General features: G+C 37.7%; 1 protein-coding gene across 2 annotated transcripts in view; it reads right to left on the bottom strand.

The window, feature by feature from the left end:
- Positions 1 to 6,656: 6,656 nt before the first annotated feature.
- Positions 6,657 to 26,475, bottom strand: part of AGO2 (argonaute 2, RISC catalytic component) — a 36,956-nt gene continuing 17,137 nt past the window's right edge. For both annotated transcript variants that reach the window (XM_026842621.1, XM_026842620.1), the window contains exons 10-19: positions 26,105 to 26,227; positions 24,194 to 24,327; positions 21,143 to 21,327; positions 19,052 to 19,211; positions 16,598 to 16,688; positions 15,244 to 15,438; positions 13,981 to 14,115; positions 12,498 to 12,599; positions 11,477 to 11,676; positions 6,657 to 11,117 (exon numbers count right to left, since the gene is read on the bottom strand). In XM_026842621.1, coding sequence (XP_026698422.1) covers positions 11,009 to 11,117; positions 11,477 to 11,676; positions 12,498 to 12,599; positions 13,981 to 14,115; positions 15,244 to 15,438; positions 16,598 to 16,688; positions 19,052 to 19,211; positions 21,143 to 21,327; positions 24,194 to 24,327; positions 26,105 to 26,227 — 1,434 coding nt within the window. In that variant the 3' untranslated portion in view covers positions 6,657 to 11,008. The remainder of the gene's footprint in view (positions 11,118 to 11,476; positions 11,677 to 12,497; positions 12,600 to 13,980; positions 14,116 to 15,243; positions 15,439 to 16,597; positions 16,689 to 19,051; positions 19,212 to 21,142; positions 21,328 to 24,193; positions 24,328 to 26,104; positions 26,228 to 26,475) is intronic.

Consider the following 26,475-nt stretch of genomic DNA (forward strand, 5'->3'; position numbering starts at 1 on the left):
AAAAAAAAAAAAAAAAAAAAAAAAAAGCTGGGTCCCCAACACTTTATTTGCCTCTATTTAAAATGTTTTAAGGATTATATGTCAGTCGTAAGAAGTGGAAAACGATGGCACTATCTGAAGCAAGCACAGAACTCAAGAACAGCTTTTTTTCAATGTAAATTTAAGTGTTAAATCACAATCCTCCTTCAGGCAGAGATTTCCTAGCAGGGGGAGGGAGGAGAATATGTTCAACAACAACTAAATAAAAATAATTTAAAAAAAAAAAAAAAAAGCTGAGGTTTGAGAAAGCCTGTTTTGGGTAGACTGCCAGAGAAATGCCCAAGAGCCCAGTTTCTGTAGAGCAACAGTGACAGCCAGTGCCTAAAGAGGTCAGTCACAGTATACACATCTACAAGTTTCCCTTTATTTCTCAGGTGAGAAGACCTCCTTTTCTACTACTTTAGTTTCATAGGAACACCCTACTCTGGTTAAACAGTATTTTTGCATACTCTGAGAAAAATCGGACAAATTTATCATTTTGTTAAGGCTTAATTTAAAGTGGCATCGCCACACAGCATCATGCAAATGTTAAACTACGTTATCAAGATACATACAATGTATTTAAACTACACAGACCTACGTGAAACCTCATCGTTTGAGTAACATAAAGCGACACTTACAACCTACGTGGCAAATTCCGCAATACTGTCGAGGCATTTAAAACTCAGTCGAGGGTATTTCTGCGTCTGCTTTTTGTATTACAAGTGCTACTCTTACCCAAACAGCACTACATCATTTATATACTGCAAGCACAAGATATTTTAATACAGATGCAACACACATACTAACTAGTCAACATACATTTAGTACCACTTGAAATGAGGCCCTTAACATCATGGGGTTTGGTTGTTGGTTTTTTTTTCTTTCAAAAAAATAGCAAACTTTAAATGCTCATAAAAACATTGTGATTTAAGGGAACATTTACAATATGCAATTTCTGAATAGGTTTCTGGTTCTTTTTGAGTTATAAAAATTAAAAAAATTTTTGAAAACGATTAAACAAAAGATTAAAAACTTAACAGATGTCAGTTAAATCTGCAATGTACCAAATGGAAAAAAAAAAAAAAAAATTAATCAATACATTCGGTTTTCCACCTCACCCTCCTGAGAACAAATTAACCACTTTGCTGCACAGAAATCTCAGACTGGATCTTTACTTACTAACTGCCCCGAATTTTAAGATTTTTGTGATTGTACAAACTAATGAAGTACTGCAGAAGCCAGCGAAATTGTGCTTATTATTTCTAGCAAAATACTGCCTTTGTATCTTTTATAAAGTCCCACTTTCCTGTCACTAACAAATGTGTGTGTGTACACATACAGATACATGGATACACACACACACATATATATATATAAATCTACTAAGCTTTATCAAAAAAATACAGAAAACAAGTGGTAACACTCTTCAGGAGAGCACAGAACTTTGCCAGATACACTTCCTCATTGCACCTCATTTAAAATTTGATTCTCCAAGATAAGTAATTCTGCAACTTAGTCCTTAATGGGTATTTTTGGTTTAGATTTGTTTTTCTCTTTTCTTCCTCCCCTTAACAAAGGCCTCTTGCTTTCCCAAATGGTCTGGTGATTATTCCTTAAGTAAACTTCATGAAGGAAAAGCACATAATATCTAACCCTTCCTCCCCATGTACTCAAATTATTTCTACTGCCCAAAACCAGGTAATAAAGAATTGGAAAAATGCAACAATCTCTTGGTGGGAGACATTCTGGAGATTCAATGTTGACGGACAACTGAATATCAGTTAAAGATTCAAGTTGGTCAGGCAGTTAAGAGACATGTTATTTACTTGAAAATAAAAATTACAAAGTTGTCACTTGTAAATGTGATCAGCAATTTAAGGGCTCAGTCTTAAGCTCCACGAGAAAACATACTAGGAATAACAAAATTAGAGGTGATATACCTTTTCTTTTTTTTTTTTTTTTCCTAGCAGAGAAACAGTGGGATCTGAACATCTCATCATCAGTTGATGCAGAATTAACTTTGGTGAAATCTAGAAGCAAACTTCTTTGTATGTTCTGTTGCTGCAGGCCAGGTTTGATCCTATCCACAGCATATGATCAAGTAGCTGAGATTCTGAGGTGCCGATAAAGCACAGACCAGATCTGCTTTGAGTCAAGTACATGGCAAGCAAAAATGGCCAATTTTACATATACTGGCATGAGTGAAGCTTCCTCTATCCATGGATTCATAAACAGAACAAGCTGATAAATACAGAATAGAGTCCACATTAAATGTAATTTTTTTCCTGACAGGAAATCTAACCCAACAAAGCAAATACAAAGAGCACCAGCCAGGGGATTAGAAACTCCCAAGCTTGCTTGCTGACCTCTTCACAATTCACACTAGGCAAGCACACTCAAAAGACCATAAAATGGTCAGAAAAGTTTAAATTTGTATTTCAGGGGCAATTTGTAGGCTTGCTCCCAGGTTAGTCAGTATCTGTAATCCCTGCTGATGATGAGACAGTAGTTATTCCAGCAGGTATTTTAGTTGTGCTTAGACACAGTGGGAACAAAATAGCAAAACTAAGGCAGAGCAGCACAACAGCACATCCAAAGTGTGTGTGTGTGTGTGGGGAACCCAAAACAAACCTATGTACTCATAACAGCCATATAAAAATGAAAATGTGCTTTAATACAGATTTAGAATGCAAACACAAGGCTCTTCAAAACAACACAGCTAGGTTGGTTGGTTGAAGAGTAGCCACAGGTAGTTTTAAGATGCATCTGGTGATGCAGTCCATGGACAAATTTAAAGCAATTACTCTTTTGAGGATATTTAGATGAGAGGGAGTAGCCAGCCTTCATCTTGTGCTGCGGGTCCACCTCCTTAGCACTGCCACATGCAAAGCTCCCAGGACGAGCTCCCGCCAACCTCTCACACCTCCAAATTCAGCAAACACACCTGTTCTTGCTCCAGCCAAGTCCAAAGCCCTTGCATACGGAGGGCTGGAACCACAAGCCAGCTCGAGGGAACTGCCTTTAACATTCCCCTTTTGGGGCAGGGGCCGAGACACGTGTTGGGTGGGGGATCAGCAAAGGGCTGTCCCACAGCTCAGGGAAGCCAGAAGGAAAACCAAGAGAGTATTATTTAACTGTCACCTTAACAAGTGCTTAATTAGCAGTTTTGCAAGAAAATGTTTTCCCTTGTCTCCCTATCTCATTTCCACAAGGGTAGTTGGCATAGCACGGATGGCATTTCTCTTCCATGTCGCCACAACAAGCCCCTAGCACAGGGTTCTTCCTTTGCTTAAACCTTCCGATGCTCCTTTGGGTTTGCAGACCTAATCTAGAAAGCATACAACATTATTCTTGTCATTTTATAAGAACATGAGCATGGGGAGGCGCGTTCAGCGCGCCTGCACAGTGAAACCCCTTCCAGGCCACAGCAACCTCAATAGTGTCTATGAATCTGTAATACAAGATGTAGTGAAATATTTTCTGAAAAGCAGCCGTCTGCCCTAGAGGAAAACCCTTATACTTCATGGTTTTTGTGAGAGCTCTGTTGAATCATAACTGAGGACTGAGCAAAATTTTGGGGATTTTACCCCGTTCAGTTGTTAGTTGGCTTAGTTCTTCAGTCACTCACCACTGCTCGACAAGAACTGGCTTCCAGAAAGTCAGAACTTCAGCAATCCTCCCTGCCATCAATAAGCTTCATTAGTGTCTATGCCCAAAGATTAAGATAATGAAATGGCAGGTAGCATGGAATACCCCAGTAAACTTGCTTCTGAGATGCCAACGTCCATAGCATAAAGCCCGATTAGTTTTACATAATAAAAAAACCCCTGTAACACTGCTATGAAACCACACCAGCGCATTGTGCTTGAACAGGTAGTATTTCTGTCAGCAGAGTGGTTAATTATAAAATGAGGAAGCTCGTTTGGCTTCACTGTAAACCAAGTACGATGAAATAACACAGTTTTCTACAGTTTCATTTCAGGTCATTTAAAGCACCTTTAGTCTGCTTACACTTATTTCAAAGTTGAGTTACAGCCAAGGCTTTGCACATAACTGACACTAAATATTCATCATATGAACATACTTTGGGGTTGGGGTTTGGCATTTTCTTTTGGTGTCGTTCCCCCCCCCCATTTTAAAGTTTATCATGATCTAAGTGGGAATATAGTTTTTTCACTGTTACAGTCTCTTGTCAACTTATCTAAAAAAAATATTCCGATACATAATTTTTGCCTCAAATTCAAAATATATTTCAAGAACCTCCATAACATTTTCAGTGAAAGCATGACATTTTTCAGCCAACAGCTAAAGTATGAAAACATTTCTCATTTGGAAACAACAGTAAACAAACTCAGGGAGTGAAGGGACAGGTTCTAGAAGGAGTTGCTGCTATCAGGTAACCCTGCACAAAAGCCAACGTGCCAGATGTGCCTCCCCACTGCCGATACCGTGTGTCAGCACAGGCTGCATTTACACCTTAGGAAGACAGAAGCAGCGAGGAGCAGCTGTCCAAGATCACAGTATGGCACCGCTAGTTCTCCAGAAGAAACAAAGCAGTAAAAATACAGTTTGTTTGGAAGCATTTTGGCTGCTTAGTAGTAGGTTCACTTTAAAAATTCATCTGTCTGCAGAGGAATACAGGAGGTAGCCTTTAACTGCATCTGCTTGCTAACTAAAACACTTACAAAACCACCTTTTGTAGTGATTTGGCCAAGGCATTACATTCATATTAACACTTCAGGCAAAGACACAACACAGAAAAAGCAACTGAAACACACTAAATGAGATAAAACTGATGACGTGCCACACCAAGCACACCTTTTGGATTAAAACCATCGCGGAGGAATGCATCTTTCCAGTCATTAACCCCCAGAAACAGGGGGCAAAACTTGCTGTTTCACATCCTAACGCTAGATGATGGGGCTGGAGTTTGGGTCTCTCCTGTCCTTGAGGGTTACAGAAGCAAAAAATGCAACTACTGATGGAAAGGAGATCGACAGCTTTCTCATGTGGGCAATCAGAGAGGCAACACTACTCTTAGTTCAGAGCACAAACATCTGCTGCACTTGACAATCCTACACCCCTGGAGGGACGGAGAGCAAGACATTGTAACTTGGATCCCAAATCCCTATTATTCCACTAATTCTGCCACACAGACCAGTTGTTCTTCATATGACACGGAATCAGATACTGGAGGAAGCACGGAAAACGTATGACAGCTACAGCTGATAGTCCAGATGTTACATTAATGATATCAGTCATCTAACAGCGATATCAAAGATTGGCATTTGAACGTTGCACAGACATCAACACACTGGTAGCTTAAAAACTGTCTTTGTATCTTTACGGTGTGGGGAAAAAACATGCACAGAGAGAAAGAAGAAATATTTTATAAATACAGATGAACCCTAAACATTTCTGCTGTAGTAAAGCAACTGTGCCCTTGGATTCATACCATAATGCAAACAGAAAGTATAACAACATTTAAAACCAAAACTCATATCTCAGTACTGTAAAATATGGCAGTATTCCTAAAAATGTAAGAACAACAAGGAATGGTATCCACAGCATTTCAGTACTTGCTATACACAGCACTATTTACAGTATTTTCAAACAGCTACAGCAGATGCAAAAAAGAAGTCTTACAGTAAAAAGGGAGTTTAAAAAAAAATATTTCAGTGCAATTACCTTCTACTTGAAGTTTTCCTTAGAAAAGACTGCATGTATGCATCAAGAAGCATGTTACCAAATGTCATATAAAAGTAAAAAAAAAAAAAAAAAAAAGTACTGTCCTGCATCAGAAATTGAGAAAGCCACACTGGCAGGAGAAATACACAAAAAGAGATGCTACTGTAGGAGAAGAGCATTAAAAAAATAGGAAAAAAAATGTTACTTTATTACACTGGTATTGAGTGTGAAAAATACTGAGCAAGTATTCTTTTTACATTCTTTTATTTAATGCGTAAATAATTATTAAAAAAAAAAAAAAAAGTCCTTTATGGGTTATTTATGCCACCAGAGATGTTTCCCAGATTACATCAAGAGACAAGTACACCCATTTAAATCTCCAAAGCTCCCAGTCCTGCATTTCTAGTACTTGTAGTCTTGAATAAGCATGACCTGCAGAACCAACCTGTTCTCACTTCAAAATATCAACATTCTTCCTCAAAAAGAAACAATCTGCACATACACTAAAAAACCTAAACCAATGCACTAAGTTGGGCGGGGGGTGTTAACGCAGCCCTTCCTCCTATCCTTGCTCTCAGTTAAATTTTAGAGATTTGTTGGCATGAGAAAGATTGGGGGTTCTACAGGCAAGACACACACGACCACTGTATTTTAGGAATCTACTGCTACAGTAAAGGAAACAGCATCGGCAGAAATGTGCAAAGCCCTCCAGATCACAATCTTCTAGTTAACAGAAAGCCTTTGTGCACGTACACATAAGACATCAGATAAAAACACCAGAAGCATCTAAACTCGATTAGGAACATCAGTCTTCTGAGAAAATAACCTGGGAACACAAAAACCTAAACACCCACACCTACTCTTCAAAAGTTTAAATTTAAAATCCTTGTGGAAATATTATCTCTTGTCTTAGTTATAAAAATGATCCACTAGCATGTGAACAGGACTTATTGACAGAGTCAGAATTAAAGCTAAAACTTCACAACCTTTTTGCTTTTACAATCAGGGAACACTGCCTGGAGGCCTGGATGAAGGTCAAAAATATTTATTATGGATTTCTTGTTTTAAGCATAAAAGTTTCCTGTAAATTTTCCATGCTGGCTCCAGCAGATGAAGACACAACACCTAACAACTCACCCAAAACCTGACAGATCTACAAACAAGGAAATTAGTATGTCAAAGCTTCTGTAACACAGAAGATCACTGATTGTAATTCAGCAAGCCAAACGGGGTTGCCAAAATATTCTAACGCAAACCAAGCCAAAATAAGTGATCCTCCATACATCAGTGCATATATACACACTAAAAGTGTTAAGATTGCATAGGGCTATCTTGAATGCCAAACTTGTGTAAGGCAGAGACAAATTCACCTCCTTCCAACATTTCACAACAAGATATCTCCTCCTAAGGAGTGACTCAACTCAGCTTCCTGTGTGCTGGAAGAGATAGAGTGGACATGTTATAAAACTGAGCCACTGGAGCAGAAATTTCCAAAACTAAGCAACCTGAATTATTGCATTATACCTCCTTCTACATTAATAAAAAGAAAGACAATTTTAAAGTATTTTATCTTTGTCGACATTATTTTTTACCTCCCTACAGGAGAATTTTACACTTGCTGCTGCTAGGTTTTGGGGCTTGCCACAGAACCACATGCTTCAGAAGGTCTCTCTGGAGATGTCTGGTCCAGCCCCCTGCCCAGAGCAGGTCCAGCAAGCCAAGACTGCACGGGGACCTGGCCAGCCAAGTCTGAGCCTCTCCGAAGACAGAGATTCTACAACCTGTTTCAATAGTGTTAGCATTTCCATAAAAACTCAAGAGAAAACTAATCCACAGCAGGCAACTCCCTAATATCAGTTCACCTCAAGCACAGTCTTAAAACAAAAGAAATACTGCAGTTCTGGCAGTGGTCAGCTTGTCCACAGCACAGCTCCATGTCTGCAATGGGAATACCATAGTTCTGTCACCAGGGTGGAATTACTATCAGTTTTCAGACTGCTAAGCACCAGGACCGCCTGCGCTGACGGCCAAATTCAAGCAAAAGGTCATTGCCAGGAATGTTACAGACAGCAAGAGGAAGGCAGGGGACGAGGTCCTGCCCAGAGCTCTTTTGCAGCGGGAGTCACACAACTCCACTGCACAGGCTGAAAAAAATAAACACCCAACAACTGCCAGAGGGTAACGCACATTTGGTTATTGCTGACCTGAGCTGCATAGTGACTTAGTGGTTATAACTGTCAACCTCAACTGTGACTTCAACAGCAGGAATGTGTGTGAGAGAGAGACATCTTGAGCTTTGTGTTTACCTGAGATATTGCTGTTCTTACAAGACACATGGGAGGTAAGGAAAAAAAAAAAAAGTAGGGTTTTAGGTGTTTGTGGTGGGTTTTTTTTGACAAGAGACCTTTTTTAAATATGTAATTAATATTAAAAATATTCCCAGATAGATAGCTGCTGGACTTACAGCATGCTGTACTTCTCAAAATATAAACTTAATATTTGAAAAATGCTCTAAATTATTCACTAATTCACCACTTTGCCAGGGGTGGGAAAGGGTAGGGAAGGAGGGAGAATTAGTAGTATTAGAGGCTTATACAGATGTGTAAAAGGTAAAAAAATGTCCCTAGCCTGAAATGCATATAACCATCCCAAGTCTTCATACTCAGGGAAGGAAAGCTACACAAAATTTCTGTTCATCCCAAGAGGATACACAGACAGCAGCTGCTCTCAGATTAAGAGTCTGCCTAATACAAATTTTCTCACAAAAAGGAGCTGCAACAACTATTTCAGCGCAAAGAATACATCCTAAATAGGATGCAGTGAAGTCCCACAGTCTGCTTCAGAAATAAGATTTGAGGTCAAGACAGATTCTGCCCTCCTCACCCCATCTGATCACCTGTATAAGTCATTGATTCCAGATCTGCACAGAGAGGAAAGAGGAGGAGGAATTTCACATCCAAGAGGTCTCTACATAACAAACAGCAAATAAACTAAATGGCGTCTTAAAATGGTTGATCTTTTTTCTATTTGATAAGAATAATTCATATAAAAAATAATTCTTATATAAAACTCTGCCAAATTAAAATCTTCACTGAAATATGAAACCTCTCAAACAAATGCACAGAGGAGTGCAACACACCCACCACGGAAAGGTTTTGCAGTTCAGCGGTACTTTAGGGAGGTATGTACAACCTGGCTGGGACACAGAAAGCTTTCTGTTATACCAGCGTAATTTAAAATCTGGATTTACATAACTATGACCAAGAAGAAAATCTGACCCAGCAGCCTAATCACCGAATTAGAATAATACAAATACAATCAATCTACAAACAGGTTTACATTGTTATTTCACCTAAACAACACCGACGACCAACACACTGCTACAAGGTGAAGATCTGAACTTGCACAAAGTTATGTACCTAAAACTCTTTATGCAGCATTTTTTATCTTATTCGACAGCAACCAGTTAGAGTCTATCTGCTATATGGCACAGACCTCTGTATTGGTTAAAGCTACTCGCCCGTCCCAGATGGCTAGAGGTAAATGTATTCAAAACAGTGACTGAGCATCTGCTAAGAAAAAAGCGAAAAGACGAAGCAAAATGAACTGGTGGAAGACAATGGAGTTTTGAAAACCTGCCTCTTAGCACGTTATTTCAGTTATCCTATGGAAAAATAAACAAAAGCAAGTCAGCATAAACAAGTCTTCTAGGCTTTTTCCATTTTCTTCTAAACCTGCTTGTGGCATCGTAATTAGTGCAATGGTTTACATATGTATGATGGTTTTTTAATGAACCCAGTGTGCAAACTAACAGAAGCATTTGTCTAATAATTGAGTTTTAATTAATGCTTCTCCTAAGAGAATGGCAAAACTCTCACATTTACTATTGACCTTATGCATAATGAAGAGAGTTTCACCTCCCTTCATAAGTAAACTTCAGTTTCCTAAGATTTATCTTTACTGCATAGATTCTCTGACTTTTGTCTAAATTACAGTGAGCCACTCTCCTCTTAGAGCTTCTGCTTCACCAATATTCAACATATAAATAAAGTACAATTGTTTTGTGCTTGAATGAACGTAGAATGTTGGTCTCGTGTGCGTCTCTGAACTGCACAGGCAAAACCTGCGATGCTGTGTGCACACCCAAGAAGACTTTCTACAAATTACAAGCTACACAATATACACTGTATGTATCTCTGAACTCTCACAAAGTCAATTGCATATTTTTTTGCATTTGAATAGTAACGCCCCCACGATAAGGTTTTAATTTCTAGATCCAAAGCATTCTTGATATGTTTACAGAAGTATAATGAGCACTCCTTAGTAAATAAAAATAAATAATAGCGTCTAGTCTATCACATTAATACTGTGAAACATATATAAAATTTACATTAACTCAAACAACAGTGAAAAAGGATTGTACTGTATTTATCACCACAGACCCGTATTCTTTAGAGACTTTGGAAAGCAAATGTCACAGTCCTGTATGACAAATTCTAAAGTTAGCTGTCAGTATGATTTTTAAAAAATTCTTTACAAATTTTTTTTTTAATGGCACATTTTCTTTTGCCAATCTAACTGGACCTATCAAAAAGCTTAGGTTCATTCTGTTTTAAAATTCTTCTTTAGTCTATGAAAAACATTTTCAAATGCAGCACAATAAAAAACATTCAAGAACAAGCTTCAGAAAATACATTTGCCCTTAGACACACAGAATAATCTTTATAAGACAGTTGAAAACCAGAATTTTGACACTCTTTGCTTTTGAAAATAAAAATTTTGTAAATGCATCTAGAATAATCAAGGCTTCATAAATAATGCCTTGCTTTCATTTGTATTAAAAGGTAATTCACAGCATTTTAGCTCATCAAACTTTAGTATGAATTAGATCTTTCCAAATTATTAAAAGCAATTCAATGAATAGCAAACTGAATGACGAGTTTTGTGGGTTGGGCTGTTGGTTTTGGTTGTTTTTGTTTGGTTTTTTGTTTTTTTCCCTAAGCCCTGAGATCACAGCTCTTGATTATAAAATATGGGTCTGTTTTATACCAAGCAGCTTAGAGATTTTTGGCAAACCACATTTCCAACAATAGTGGGGTTTGGTACAAGAATGCAGTTCATAATCAAGTCTGAAATTCTGGACGGAAGGCTTTCTTGCAAACGGGAAAGAAAAAAAACATTAAGATGCATCACTCATTGCTGGCTGTCACTGTAGCTTGGGCAACTGTTGGTCTAAGTGCAGCTGGTCTCATGTGAATCCAACTCTGTATTGTACTGAGTCGCTAAACATTAAAACATGTCAAGCAAAGTACATAGTGCGCAACGTGTCCTGATGAACTTGAACTGCTTTAGCAAGTGCTTGATGATCTCTGCCATTACTCTGACCGGAAGTGTGGCTTCCTTCAGCACTGAAAGAGAAGGGAGGTGGGAGGAAAAAAAACAGAGGTTGGGGTGTGGGGGAAGAGAAACCCTCATATTTAATCTGCCTCTCCTTGCATACAATGTTTTCCTGTTATTAATTTCTTCTGAACGGATGCTCAAAAGTTAATTACCCTTAAAACACCACTGCAGTTCTGAAACAGGAAAAAAGCACAGAAGCACACAGGAACAACTTCTGCTTTTTTCCAGAGTATAGTTCAGTGGCAAGGCCAAACTGACCCTCAAACTGCTAACTGAGGACTGCTAACTACTGACCCCAGAATTAACAAACCCACTTCCTTTCTGCATCCTTTAAAATTCTGTAATAATTCAAGACTATGTAACTCACCTATCGTGTTCTTTATCCACCAGATGATACCTGGCTCTGAAGGCAACCAGGTGTGCGTAATACGCTGGTGCAGGGATGGAAACAGAACGAGTACAGCGTACATACGTATGACACAGCTGGTAGGTGAGAATCTGCAGTTCGTCTGAAGAGAAACGATTGTCATCCCAGAGGACATGGTAATGAGAAGGTCTGCTTGTTCCCTGAAGGCAGATCACACAGGACATCAGCATTTCAAAAACATCTCTTTAAAAATTTCCACCTCTGCAGGTGAACTGCAGTATAAACAGCCACATCCTCAAAAATCACAGGAGCGATTCTACATATTACAGCACATTTTTCCTTTACAAAATGCAAACGACCTCCCTCCCTCCTTGTTCCCCATATAACTAATCCCTTTGCATTTTTGGATAGGATTGCATTTTCTAGAATTTCACCCCTGCTACCGAAATTAAATGATCTTATTGGAAAGTGCTTTCATCCTGTGAAACTTAGATCTGACAAAAAGCCATCACACAAAAGTAGCTTTAGGTAAAACATTAATAGCTAACAGCAATCTAACTTGTGCTCCTGTTGACTGAGCTTTTTTTGAGAGTATTAGATTTTTAGTTTCAGTACTGTTGTTGTTTAATAGCTTCTGTTTCTGACTGGAAAGAAGAAATCACAAGAAAATGTGAAACTACAATGGTGCTACCTAAATGTATTAGTTGTTTCCTAGGAACTGGATACACATTTAAAGATAATTTAAAGCAAGAGGCAGCTATGTAAAATAGTCCAACTACCTTGCTACCATTCAAAGCAGTACACAGACAGGAGAGAAACACAATAAACTAATGTGCTTCATAGCTGTTTAGTGTCATTACTTCTTTTAGATTTTAACAATGACAGAAGAGCACCGTGGATGGCACAGATGAAAAGCTGAAATACACAGATGGAAGTTGTACCATTTGTCACCTGTGCAAAGAACAGGGGAAGTACCAACGGCCAGTGTTATCTTTGAACCATCCCACACACAATGCTGTACCTGAATACCAGCATGACTACACAGGTAAAAGTCAAACTCTGACGGATGGGTGATTTTTGTGTCCACTGTGGTACCAGCTGGAATGTTTCCACTTTTTCCAACCTGTGTGAACAGAAAGTGCAAATATAGTAAGGCACACAAGTTTTTTTTCTTTTCAGCTGTGCAGAAGACAAGATTAAAAAAAAAAAAAATCTATAAAAAGCAAAAAGTCAACAAAGAATGAGCAAAACTGAAGCTTTGTTCGACTAAAAATCTGAAGTGTCTCTACTAGGAAGGAAAAAACCTGTATGAGCTGCAAAATAATCTTAGAGGTTATGTACAAAGATTAGCTTTTCTGATTAATAGAAAAATAATTTCCTGCAACTGATTTGTCAGCTTCTTTTCACCTTCCCATTCTAGGAGAGGTAATATTCCTCTGTAACTTTTGTTGCTACCTGAGAGAGGACAATCCATAGATGTAAGACAGGCCGCTTCTTCCCTCAGAAACACTTTACTTCAAAGCAGACCTTAAAAATGCTCTTTACTTGAATACAATTGAACAACTGTGATCATAGCATGTTGTCAATATGAAAACCACCTTCACATCAGCATTAAAAGTTATTAATTATTGCCTTGAAGCCTAGTGGCTCACAGAGAATGCGTGACAGAGGAAAAAGAACACTAAAAACTTGTATCTGTGAACAGAGGTTTGCAATTAGGAACTTTTCATTTACAGCAAGGACTCCATCTTAGACTTCAGGAGTCTCTTTGCCACCGAGAAAGGTGGAATTAAATATTTCTACATGTACTTCACATAGATACAACTGTGAAACACTCAAAAACAGTTTGAGGTGTTCAGTACTATAAATAATGTGTTGTGACACTTGATGTGCCCAGACCAAGCTCTGTGCCTAAAACAGACACCTAAGATACCTTAAAGGTAGTGTTAATGGAAAAAAAGTATTCTCCAAGTGATGGGTTCACCTTACCTAACAATTTCAGTGTCTACATCTCAGCTGGTAATCCAAGAGTTCACCCTGTACTCAATGGCAACCAAACCAGTGAACTTACTAGAGCTAGAAACAGATGAAATGTGCTGTAAAGTATGCTGGGAATACTAAACAGATCTCTACATACCACAAAGTGTCTGAAGTAACTGCCCCAGATGTAGACATCTATATTATAAACCCTACAATATTTGGATCAATCTCAACCCTTGAGGACCCTGAGACAGTAAAAAAACTGAAAAGAACACTGGAAACTTTGATAAACCTAGAAAAGGATGGACAGACTTGTTGAAAGGCACATCCTGCTGATGTTTCATAAAAGCGTCTTGACAGTTTATTATATGGGAGAGAAGGCGGTGGCTTTCCTTTCCAGGTAGAGAGATCTCATCCACTATATTAGTAGTTCTTCAAACAAGTCTATTCCTCCTTAAATAAACAGAAAGCCATAGGTAACTTGGCTGCCTGCTAGATACTTGCTGGTCACAACTCAAACATACCCGTTCATTTTTATCTGTACAGAAGAGTCTGGTGTGGTGCCTTTTCTGCACAACTATGAATGTAATTCCAGGCTGGTAATCTTTTTCTAGTTTAATGCATGCTTCTCTGATAGCCAGCAATTCGTGATGGAGAACCTGCATGATAAACATAAAGATTACGATAAATGTGAAAGATAGCTATCTTACAGATTACTCGTATTTATCATGTTCCTTCTTGCGTTGTCACTCAGAGTAATGAAATGTCAAAGCATGCAGGATCAAACCTTCATTTCTTCACTTAATGAGAACAAATTAGGTCACCAGTTTCCTGAGCCAGGCAAGAGCTGGTTCCATATTTGTTCAGCTCCAAGCATGAGGCTTAGACTAATAAGCTGTATGTCAAAATCTTTTTAACTGCCAAATACAAATGAACATTTAATTAGGCCATTGAATATACAACGGCCTAATTATTTTTCAGACTAGCACAAGGGATGAAATCCAGGATTGCTCAACTGCCTGCTCTTTCCCAGCTTTGTGAGGACTACAGACATCAATAAAAAGCAAGACAGAAGGAAGTGCATTAAACAGAAAGCAATGATTTGGGATTTGGGTTAATTATAAATTAAAAACTCAGTGAAAAACAGTGATAAATGGGTGGGGGGGGAATCAAAAGTTCACACAAAGATTATAGTAATTCAAGTTTACTAAGTGACCTTTACTCCCCTCCCCTTGGATTTTGAGAAGTTGACTAGATTGTGTACCTTTTAATTTACATACAAAAATACTGGAAAGGAAAGCATATGCAAATATCTTTAAAATATATACAAAAATTTTTCATAAAGTATGGTATTTGTAAACAAACAAATACAAGAAAGTATCTGTTGAATTTATCAAGAATTAATTAAAAGTGACAGTGTGAAAACGTAGCAATTATTAATCCTGGTTGAAAAAAATATGAAAATTAGCTTATACTTAAGTGTTTCTTTACTGTTCAAGTTCTACAACATACAGTTTAACTAATATATCAAGTAGGTCACAGATGAACATAACTTGAGTGCTAAAACTCTGTAATTTTGCAAAGGGAAGTATTTTAAAGGGGCAAAGTATTAAAAAAAAAGCTCATGAAAAATATGAAAACTCTTCTCTGTTCTGCTTGGTTAGAAGCCAACAAATTTGTTGAGGGAAGATTTGTCGGGGTATACTTCTTTTCCTAACCCCAACTACATAAAATTAAATTACTACCAGAAAACTACATAATCAAAATCTCAAAAGGAAAAATATAACCTGTTGAAACTGTCCTTCAGAAACACCATCTCTGTAGAAGATTATACGAGTTGGTTTGAATCTTGTTGATTTGTAGAACTGAATAAGCAATTCCCTAACCATGGCAGCCAAATCTTGGATGATTTCTTGGCGGTGCTGCTGGACTCGAACAGTGGCACAGTATCGATTAGGATGCGCATCCATGCTTCCTACAACCTGTGGAAAAAATGCTTGGTATCATACCGAACTTAAAAGCACTTTAATAAAGGTATTTCACTAAGATAACTGCACTATCTTTTTAACAGTATCTTGTAAATTAAGGGGTTGACCTAGCAAAGATGCAGTCAATACCACAGTGGGCTTGGAAAGAGTCTACCAAGTTTAGTCCTACCTGTGGTAACATATCCTGCTGCAACAGTGAACTTATTTTATATTTTAAAGACTGATATCCTATTTGCACCTACATACAGTTAAAAAACCCCAAACAAATACAATTTGGAGCACTGATACCATGAAACCACTGATTTAGTAGGACTGAAGCACAGGAATTTGAACGCTTGAAGACCAAGTCCCCTTCTGGGACACTGTGGATGAATCCATAAATTTGAAATGGTGAGGCACCACAGAAACATTCACATCAGACACCATGTGCCAAGGGAAGAGATTTTTCTGTTTATGAAACACCAAAATTCATATATTGTCAAAGTGACATGGGACTTAAAAATAAACTGGAAAACAAAAATATCCAAATTCCGTTTGTCAAAAATCACAACTGAGCACATCTCCACCTGGTCTTCCCTGGATACATGTGTGCAGCTTAAAAACAGGTATTTGTTTAGCACCACAGGCTAAGATACTGTCACCAAAGATGTCATTATTAAATAAGCCAGAGCAGCTACTACAGTTGTTGGACATAAATTCAGGGAATGGCCTTTGACTTGCATTATGGAGTACATTTCCAAAATAGTACTGCACATTGTGTGTTGTCAGGAAGCCTGAATCCCCAAAAACCACAACTAAGCCAGCCTACCTCCCTATCAGTAATGGATAAATTCTTAACATTTTTCACTGTTGAAAAAGCAGATTTAAACATGCACCAGCTTATTACAGGTTACTGATAAATATCAGCTAATAGAAAAGCTCCTCTGTGTATTAGCAGCTCAGGCATTTTACATGCTAATACACATTTAAGTAATTAGTATCAGAGTATCAAGCTCTCCAAAGTTTCATTAGATTCCTGCAGAAAAATAATTTATAATACTATAATTAGGCAATCAGAACAAACGGACCACAAAAGAATTGGAAGTTATAAAATGCATTAGAGCTGAGCAACAGGAGAGAGCAGGGGTTGAAGATCATTACACAATTTACTCACTGCAGCAATGGAAGGCTTCTTTCCATCTCCAGCTGGTGGATGAGTTACATCTGCACCAAGGAATATGACAGGCTGTTGAAATACTGGTGGTCTGATAAAAAGAAAGAAAATTTATAAGAGCAGCAAGGCTTATGCTTAATAAAGCGCACTGAAACTCAAGTATCACTCTATACTCTTGAGATGAATTAGGCAACAATTTGAACTTGATCAGAGTTGGTCACTTGTACCACGACAGTAATTAGAAATCCTGATTAAGGTTCTCATACTAAATAGGCATATTTTTAAAGCATAGCTAATTGTTATTTTTTATTAAAAATTAATAAAACAAAGAACACACTTTTTTTTTTTTTATAACTTGGAGAACTGCAGCCTTCATTAATTAGACCATAGAAAAGAATAAGATCCCTTAGCATCAAATAGCATCTGCAAAAGTTAGGACTGCACATAAACAGATATCATGATTTTGTTTCTGCAGAAAAAATCCAGCATTGATGTTTTTTAAGTACAAAAATTGTGAATATCACAGGTAATACTTTAAAAGTAGATTTTTTTTATTTTTTTTTTTTTCCCCAAAAACCCTACGCTTCAAAGTTTTAAACTAACCTTTAAGTTAAGATACTAAACCACTGCCTCAAGAGTGGAACACCAAAACACTACACTGGAAGTTTTAAATTTCAGTTCCATTCCTTAATAAAACAATTTTAAACAGGAAATCTTAGGCCACCAGAATTTTTTTTGTGTGTATGTGGGTGGGAATGGTTATATACATAGATTCAGCTGTTTTCAGACCTTCTCTAAAAAGGACTTTGAAGGCAATTATAACAATTTAACTTACAATGTAATTATACAAATAAAAAGCTATTCTACTCCCATCCCCTCAACCGATAGAAAATAATAACTAAAGATTTCTGGTTTAAGTCTCCCAAACCCACACTTTTGCAGAATGCCTAGATTGTTGTGTGTAGTTGTGTCATGGTTTTTTTTCCCTTTACTTAACTCCACTTTCATGAACGCATTGTTTATTGGTATAATGAAAGGAATTCAAACTTCTGGCCACATTACTGTTGTCAACACACGCCACCTATCAGAGACTTTATATTCATGAATCCAGCATAAAACTACTTATATGGTATGCATGTTTCTGTTTTGTTTCCACAGCAGTATCTTCAACTCCTTTTTGAAAAACAAAATCCAAATCCAACAAAAAACCCACTGTGCTTTTCTGAAATGCATGCTCTGTAACAGGATGGGTTTTAGTTGCTTTAATAGGAGTGTCCAACAAGCAGGCTGAGTATATTTAGTTCAATAAACGGAATTTGACAAGTTACACAAAATATAAATCCCTTCTGATACCGTGTTCTTTTTTTCCTGTCCCTAAGTACTTGATGAATTATTTTTCAGCAGCTGCCTTCTGACTAGCTTAAATATGTCGAAGTGAAAATTTGCTTATCTGCACAAAACAGAATGTTGACTTCCTTTAAACAGCCTCCCAAGAATGATGCAGCAGGTTATCCCCTGAACTTTTTCTTCAACTTGAAATGCAATGATTCTAAAAATGCCACCTTTTTTACTGACAGAGAAACCTAATTGTTCATTCTCTCGTTATGCTAGCCTTCTCTGTCTTGCACAAGACAAACTAAGCTGTATTTTGCTCATTCTTCCATCAGAACTTCTTGTCACTGAGTTTTCAATAAAACTGATGGAGTTTCAATTCAAGAACTTTATAATTTTTTAGATTATATTTTAATATATATTATATAATTTTTTTAGATGAATAGTTTTAAGATGATACACAAACCAAATTTAGACCTTAGCAGCAGGGTCCCACCTTTTTTACAAATAAGGAGATATTTATTTCACTCCCAGTCAACCATATGCAGGACTTCAGTGACATGTCAGATATGGAATCAAAGTAACAGATAGTATCAAAGCAACTTCACAGAATATAATCACAGTATAACTAAAACTTATCAATGTAACTCTAATAAGCTGCAAGGTAAACTGGACATAGAAACCAATTGTTTCCAGCTCCCAACTTGTGTTTTTCTAAATGTCTATGTAAGTTAAGGCATACAACAAAATGAAGAATCTTGACCACAATTAAACTATAAAGGAAAAGGCACTACTATTCAAGATGGTCTCTATTTGTTTCTGAAAACTCAAGGTAAATGAAGTATTACAAATTTTTCATCCAAATGGAAGTTATGTATTTCAATGGTCAGACTGTAATAACAGTATTTTTATTATAAATTTCAACTGGAACAAGTATTCCTCTCCTGTCTTTGTAACCTAAATTTTGCAGGAGCATTTATATTAGAAGCCAAAAGATAGTTTGTCTGAAAAGTCACTTAAACTGCAGTGCTACGACTACAGATAAAAGCGCCCAGTTATCTTAATATGACGCGTGTTCTCTTTACAATACAATAACCTCTTCCTCGGTGAAAGATGGCTTACCTTCCCTGTGGCAGTAAAATGTTATTTACACCTCCTAATTTGACATTTATTTTCAAGCAAAGGTTAGACAACGTTTGTGGTGTTGTTCTTTGCACATTTTTCATCTGAACGCACTGCGTAGCCATTCCCAGCACAGTGTCTCCAACGCGCTTCACCTCCGCTGCAAAACAAAAACAAAAAAAATATTTGTGTATTGCAAACCAAATGCTATAGAAGACATTAACTCGGTGACAATTAACTACAAAGTTAGTGACAAGTTTTAGCAAACTGGTCATTAAGCTTAAAGAAACAAGAAGAAACCTAACCCCAAACCCAACCTCAGCCTCCCACAAACCTGCTCCCAGTTCTGTGCTGCTCCACCTGCTGACAGGGCAGTAACTGGGTCCTAAATATAACTAAAGGCACTCTTGGTTTATTTTAACTAAGATTTTCTTTTTTAAATTACACTAATTACAATTTTAGAATTATAGTGCTTTATTATTAGCACAGAAGAACCTTTTGACTAACGAAGCAAGTCATGTGATATTAGGATGATGAGAACTTGCTTCATTATTAAACACTGGACTAGTAACACAAACTTTATAGTAACATGCAGAGTAATGTTCAGCCTACCAGTTTATCAACTGCATAAAAAGTGGCCAGTTTAGCAAAGGGTGGCCCATAAAAACTTCACAAAAAAAACCCCAATCAAGAACTGTACTCTTCAAAAGGTTAACACAAATTCTATTGTTAAAAGCACAACTGAGACTTATGTCTTTAAGAGAGCCATACTCTCACACTCAGGAGAAGAAGAAATTTCACTTCCAAGACAGGCTCAGAGAAAATGCCACCTCCCTTTGGCAACAGGAGGGGAAAGAGGCTTTTTGAGGAGCAGGGTGAGAAAAGGAGAAAAGACAAGATTGTGGGTATAGAAAGTGCAAGAGTATGGAAGAGTGCAGGGAGAAAATAAAGAGAGATGATTACAGGGGGCAAAACTGTAATTAAAGATAATGACAAGGAAAGCAGATGAGAGTTGTACCACATCCTCCCAGTGGTTATGCAGAGGAAAAAGTCCCCTTCTAATGCCAAGCAGGAAAAGTTAAAATGTCATTTTGTGTTGAATTTTTATTGAACAGATTAGAGATGAGCCACTTCCTTTGCAAGGCTGAATTCAAGGGGGAAAAAAAAAAGTACTATTTCATTAAGGTTCCTTTTTAAATCTCTCTTTTTATCTTATATAGGATAATCTTGGGAAAAGGAAGTTAGGAAATTATTTTCTGCTGTATTAAATTGGTGAAGGATGGGAGAAACCAAATCTGCAGCTGCTTGGTAGACCTGAGCCATTAGAGAAGAGAGTCCATGAAGCTATAGGAGAAAAATAGTGGATGGTGTTGTAATTAGGCAAGGTAAGTGAAAAAAAGGGGAAGGCAGGATAGGAAAATGGGTAGTCTTGCCTATAGGAAGAGCTAGTTAAAACCCAAATGCATGGTTTATCTAAAACTTATTAAAATCTATGTGCATGTGTAAAATGCACTAATTGTCAATCTGTTTCCAAAAAACAGTTTAAGTTGCTGAGTTTTCATCTTCTATGCATCTGTGTTGTCAAAACCCAAGAGTTACAAAAAACTGAAAGAGGAAAAGGGAAATCTGTTGGCAGAAATTGCCTTCATTCGACTTTTTTGCCAAAGGGTGATGGCATGAGTAAGCAAAGATGTTCTAAAAGGTACACAGTTCTTGAGGTCATTACTTTTTCAATCAGTTGGAATTTTTAGCACACAAATTGTAGTAAGTATATTTTAATCCATTGCATATCGATTTCATCAATTACACAAAAGCCCTGGTTTAGCTTTTTCACTCACAAAGTACATCTCAAATTCAACGAACAGAAAGAATGTGAAAAAAGCAAATTAAAAGTGTAGACAAAAATAATTAAAATAATCAGTCTTAACATAAAACATCGTGCAGCACAAGAGTGAAATTAATTTATAACCCATTCCCTAAATGAAAGTTTAATAGTTAAACCAAAATTAAACTTCTCTCATTCAGATACCTCACAAAAAATAGATGAAATTGTGACTGAAACACACATGCTCATGATTTGCACTTACTGACCATAGACTGGCGTTTTTCCTGGCAAAATTACTACAACAAGCTGCAGCCCAGTATAAGTGTTCTTGAGGTGTCTGAACATGGGCTCCACACTGTCAGCTCCCTGCGCGTATTTACAGAAGCACGGCTGCCCCTGGATTGGCATTCCTGCATCTCTGGAAATCTTCCTCAGTTGTTCTGTAAAGGACCTAAAGGATGTAGATAAATACATTAGATTCTCAGGTAGCAAAATCCATCTTGATTTTTGTCTTGTTTTTAATGGAACAACCCTGTTAAACTTGCAGAGTTGTGCTGTCCAAAAACCTGGAAATTTACCCCAAGTGCATCTTTAATTGACTGTGCCTCTGTAGTCACTGAAGGAAAGACAGAGGAAGATAAGGAAATACACTCTATAAATAGTATCATTACTAAAAGCTTAGTTTCCAAAGCAAATTCCACCTTACTTGATCCTTCTACAGGAGATACAGCATAGGTTAATTTTTGCAAATACACTGCAATGATGATTTTTTGGATAGCCTGCTGTACCATACCTCCATGTGGTATTACCACTGTAGAAATGGCCAGAGTTTCTTCTTTTTCTTGACAAGGAGAACAACCAACAGAAGTTACCAACAACTGCATGTCAGCAAATTGACCTAACATCAATAACAGTGCACAAGAACTAGGTATCAGAGAAAAGGTGTATCCTGGAGGTGAAGACAAACCTTCTCTCCAAGGATGGTGCAAATATAAATCATCCTTTGGTGGATCTGGATAGAAACAGACACAACCTAATTTTGTCAGAGGCTTTTATCAGTGAAGACTGCTCCAGGCCCCCTGCAAGCAGGGAATGCTGCGTTGCAGCCTGCGTCCTTCTCCTGGTTCTTGTTGACATGGTAGCATGTGGCTATCTTTGCTTTTGAAGGGACACCAAGAAGATGCTGTGCCTGTTGCAAGCAAGAATCAAAAGCACTTCAGAGTAGGAGTCTAGGGCTCTATAAAGTATAACCAGTCTGGAAAGCATCTTCAAAGCCATGGCTTCTCCAGGCTAGATGCCTGCAGCCAGTGGTGCAGGAGTAGTCTCTTAAATCCCATCCCCAAAAAATAAAGGCAAGATGAGCAAGTAGTGAGGTGTCGTGGTGCAGACCTGTAGAGTGGAGGACTTGGTGCTGAGGGACTGACATCCACACTATGTGTGTTTCTGGGATTTTTCATCAGAGTGGCTGTAGTCTGGTGCAGTGGGCTGAATGCTTGTTAGTGGCTGAAGCACATCCTCTAGTCCAGTTTCATCCGAAAAAAACAAAATCCGCATTGTACACTCAAGACTGCTCCTTGATGCAGAATATGGTATTGCAATTGGTGACCATCAGGAACATCACTTCAAATACTTCAAACTAAAACACTAGTGCACACGCACCCCAAGATGTCCTTTAGCACTTGGTTTAATGACCAGCATAGTAAATGTATGATCCCAGGTAGCAATGATTAACTGATATCAACACTGATGAGGCCCCTTTTATTGTTTTGGAGTGGATGCCCCCATATGTGTCTAAAAAGTTCCCTGTCTTCACATGTTGCCAGATAATACAGCCTTACCCAGCAAGAGGGTGTGAAGATTTAGTTTCTTCCAAACCCATTGTTAACTTTCATGAATCATAACAGCCTGTGAGCTTGAGCCCTGCAGCTTGTGGCTTCTTGCAGAAAACAGGCACATTAAGCATTTTCCCTGGCAAAACAGGCACTCGCCACTATAAGCAGAAAGAAGCAGTGGCAGAACATGGCAGTCTAAAATGGCACAGGTTTTGAGCCTTTAGAAGTCCATCTGTAAGTATGGTGTCTAAGAGGAAAAATTAAACAAGACGATTCTGAAGACTTTTACAGATTTTGAAAGTGTTTAACTGACAGAACTACAGCAGTCAAGTTCTAACTTGCTCAACAAGGTGTAACAAGAGGCAACAAGATGCAACTGGATGCAGCCATATTCCTAGTATGCAGGAATGTCCCTTCACAGTGAGGACAAACTCCATCAAATAATTTTGTTTTGACTCATTATGTTGAGGACTTCTGCCTATCTCTCAAAACTGTCTAACATCTCCTACACAGCATTTCCACCAGAAGCAAAAGCATGGAAGGGAAAATTCTCTGGTAGCTTAGTTTCTGCCACGTACCTGGAGAGAACAAGTCCCTAGCCTTACACAATGGAACGAAAAGGAAAACATAAGATTCCCACTGTTTGCTCACCACTTGTTAGGGATAAATTCCCAAGCTACTTGGCAAATCATCTGAAGGAACACTGTTATGGCAATACTGTTGTTACGAACAATCACTGTCTTGCCTTCACCTTACAAAGAGCAGCTGAGTCACCTGCTAGGGCAGCTGAAGAGCTGCACTTGCCCATGCACGAAGGAAAGGCAACTGAGTGCAAAAGGAGGAATTAGATAATCAATCTACACAGACATGCAGGCTTTGCCTGCTCTAAGAATGGTAGATGTCACTTAACACTAGTCTTTCAAGAATCACGTTCCATCCAAAGACAGAGAAACAAAATTTGAAAGTTGCACTCAAATGCCCAAAAAGTCAACACAACTAGTCCTACTCAACTTGCAAATACAGTATACTTGCACATTATGGTAACTCTGGAGAATAGAAAGTTTTAGACAAAAGTTGGATCACTTTTTAAAATTTTCTTTTTAAGTTCTGCATGAATAAATCTGTTCCATATAACCAGGAAAAGAATCTAAACCAACATACCTGTTAGTTTTCATTCTTGACAAATACTTAGTGATAAACTCCTGTCATTACATCATTTTGGTTCTTAAACTCTGTGCTAAGGCCTCACTGCTCAGAAACCATGCAGTATAAATGCCTTATAGCATAAATTGCTTTTGGCAAGTCTGATTTGGAGGCACTGAAATCGTAATGGTGTCATTCAAAACACAAAGAGACCTTCAAAAGCACTGTTAAAGATGTATTGCCATATGCTGAACAGTCTAACAAAATATATAACCTAAATAAGTGAAATTATTATATTCCATACATAAATAATAAAATCACTATCCTGTGAAGCACACTTACTTAAGATGAACTTCAGTGCATTGGCGCTGGGGAGCAAAGCATGCAATTGCCCAAACCTTTATTTCAATTCCAGTGTGAAACTGTTTATTCCTCATGTCCCAGACTCCTTGAACTGGTGTAGCAATTGCTTTATTCTGGAAGCGGAAGGAAAAAATATAAAACCAAAACAGTAATACAAAAATCGATTCATGCTAACAAAAACCAGTTATGCTTCTACTTCCCTCCAACTAGCAGGCTATTTATATTTTCAGGTCTTTCTCTCTACTTCTCAAACTTCTACCCTGTCTTATAAAGATCATTCTATCACTGTAGCAAGACAGCTTGCTAGCTAGGTAAGAAATGAAGTTCATAATAATAAAGCTTATATTCTTCATTTTTATTGTTTGTGGTTTCCTTTAGTTATATAAATCAGCAGCAGATAGAAATTACGTATGGATAGTAAGTCAGATTCATGCTTGTATGTAACATTAACAAGAACACACAGTTCTGCAGTGACTTTATGACCACTAAGTGACCTTTCCAAGAGCAACTTAATTTCAGTATTACCAGGATTTTACACATCACCAAGTAGAAGCAAATACTGGTTTGATGTCACTTGCACAACTCTAGAAAAAATGTGAACAAGCTCACAAAAGATGATCAGTTACTCAACTTTGACCTGCGCAGCACTTTTTTTCTCCCATCATGCAGACATTACTGTGATTGATTATCTAGAGGACAAGGGATATAATGAGATGACTAAAGTAACTCTGGTGAGGTTAATTACCTTAATTAGTATTAGTATCCCATAGATGTTTTAGACAAGTTACCACGATGATAGCCTTCTCATTTAGCAGCAACAGCCAAAATTTATGTGAATTTTTCAGGACACAGACACAAATCTGATAATTGATTTTGCAGAGGTGTGTCTGCTGAAGGCAGTACCTCCCCCACTCGGTCTCTCCATTATTCATCTGCCATTAAGTTCCCCAGGTGCCACAATAGTGCATGAGAGCACTCTCCCTAACCAGGATCAGGCAAAGACAGATAAGTTATCTTAATCTGTCAGTGAAGGAAGGTTTGAGCTAATTTTCCCGGTTTTGTCAGAAGAGCTTTAGAAGATGCCAGATCCTCTCCCACTGCGGGTTTATGGAGGTAACAGTGACTTGTGCATAGGGACAGAACTATCTTCCGCTGGCAACACATGATCTAGAAGAGGTTCATCAGAAGCCTCCACAAATTATCTCAGCTATCAAATCTTTCCTCTTGCATAAACCCAAGACACATTATATAATTGATAGAAAATCCTGTTTCTCAAGCTTTATTTGAAAGACACCACAGTAGGAAGATTATGTCAGCAAGGCCATCTGAAAAGCCACTGGAAAGAAAAATCCTGTGAGTAAATACTCCAACAGGAAGAGACGGCTCTAGAGAAAAACATGTTGGTAGAGATACTACCTTGAGATAGTTGTCCTAAACAGAGCTACTCCACCCAGAACACTCAAAACCAACCAGAAGTTCAGGAAGACTTTGGAGTTAAGGAAGGAAAACAAACAGAAATAATTTAAGTTGTCTCTGTTCTTCTCAATACACACTGATTTGAACCAGTATTTGCAGGTTTCTTCTTGCAACACACACATACACACAATAAAACAGTGTGTGAAGAAAAACTACACAGTTTTCTCTGAAGTTCACAAAAACATGTTTTTAACCTATATTTACTTTCAGAAATAAAGAAGCAATTGAGAGAGATCCAAAATGGCCATTACATTTAAGGACTTTCAAAACCTAGATTTAAGTTCGAAACATTACATCTGTGATGACTTTATCCCACTACATCCCACACAATTAATTTAAAACAACTATATTAAATAAATTATCACAGCTGGTAATGGAAGCTATCACAGATGCTACAGTATCTGTTCAACATACCCTGCCCCCGTAGAGGATTGAAGGAGGCTGTAGGACTCTACCAGTCACATCTGTCATTTCATCTTTGACCATTATTCCAAATTCACGAACGTAAGGGTCAGTATTAAAACTTGCACTCCGCATCTGAAATTAAAAAGAATTCGTATTTCTTGCAGGAAAAAAAAAAAGTTATTTTCACAAGATAAACTGTATTTGGACACATAACCTTTATATATGGGTGATGCCACGCATCCAGAGACTCTCTTAATTCCACTTGGATACATGGATGCCTCAAAATTTGAAATAAAGCACCAAAAAGCCACTTGAAAACCTTTTGTGATAATGTATTTCTCTCTGATTAAAGGAGAAATGCTTATAAAAATAAGCTCATA

The sequence above is a fragment of the Athene cunicularia genome, assembly GCF_003259725.1.
Source record: "Athene cunicularia isolate RWA chromosome 2 unlocalized genomic scaffold, athCun1 chr2_part1, whole genome shotgun sequence".
Taxonomy (NCBI): domain Eukaryota; kingdom Metazoa; phylum Chordata; class Aves; order Strigiformes; family Strigidae; genus Athene; species Athene cunicularia.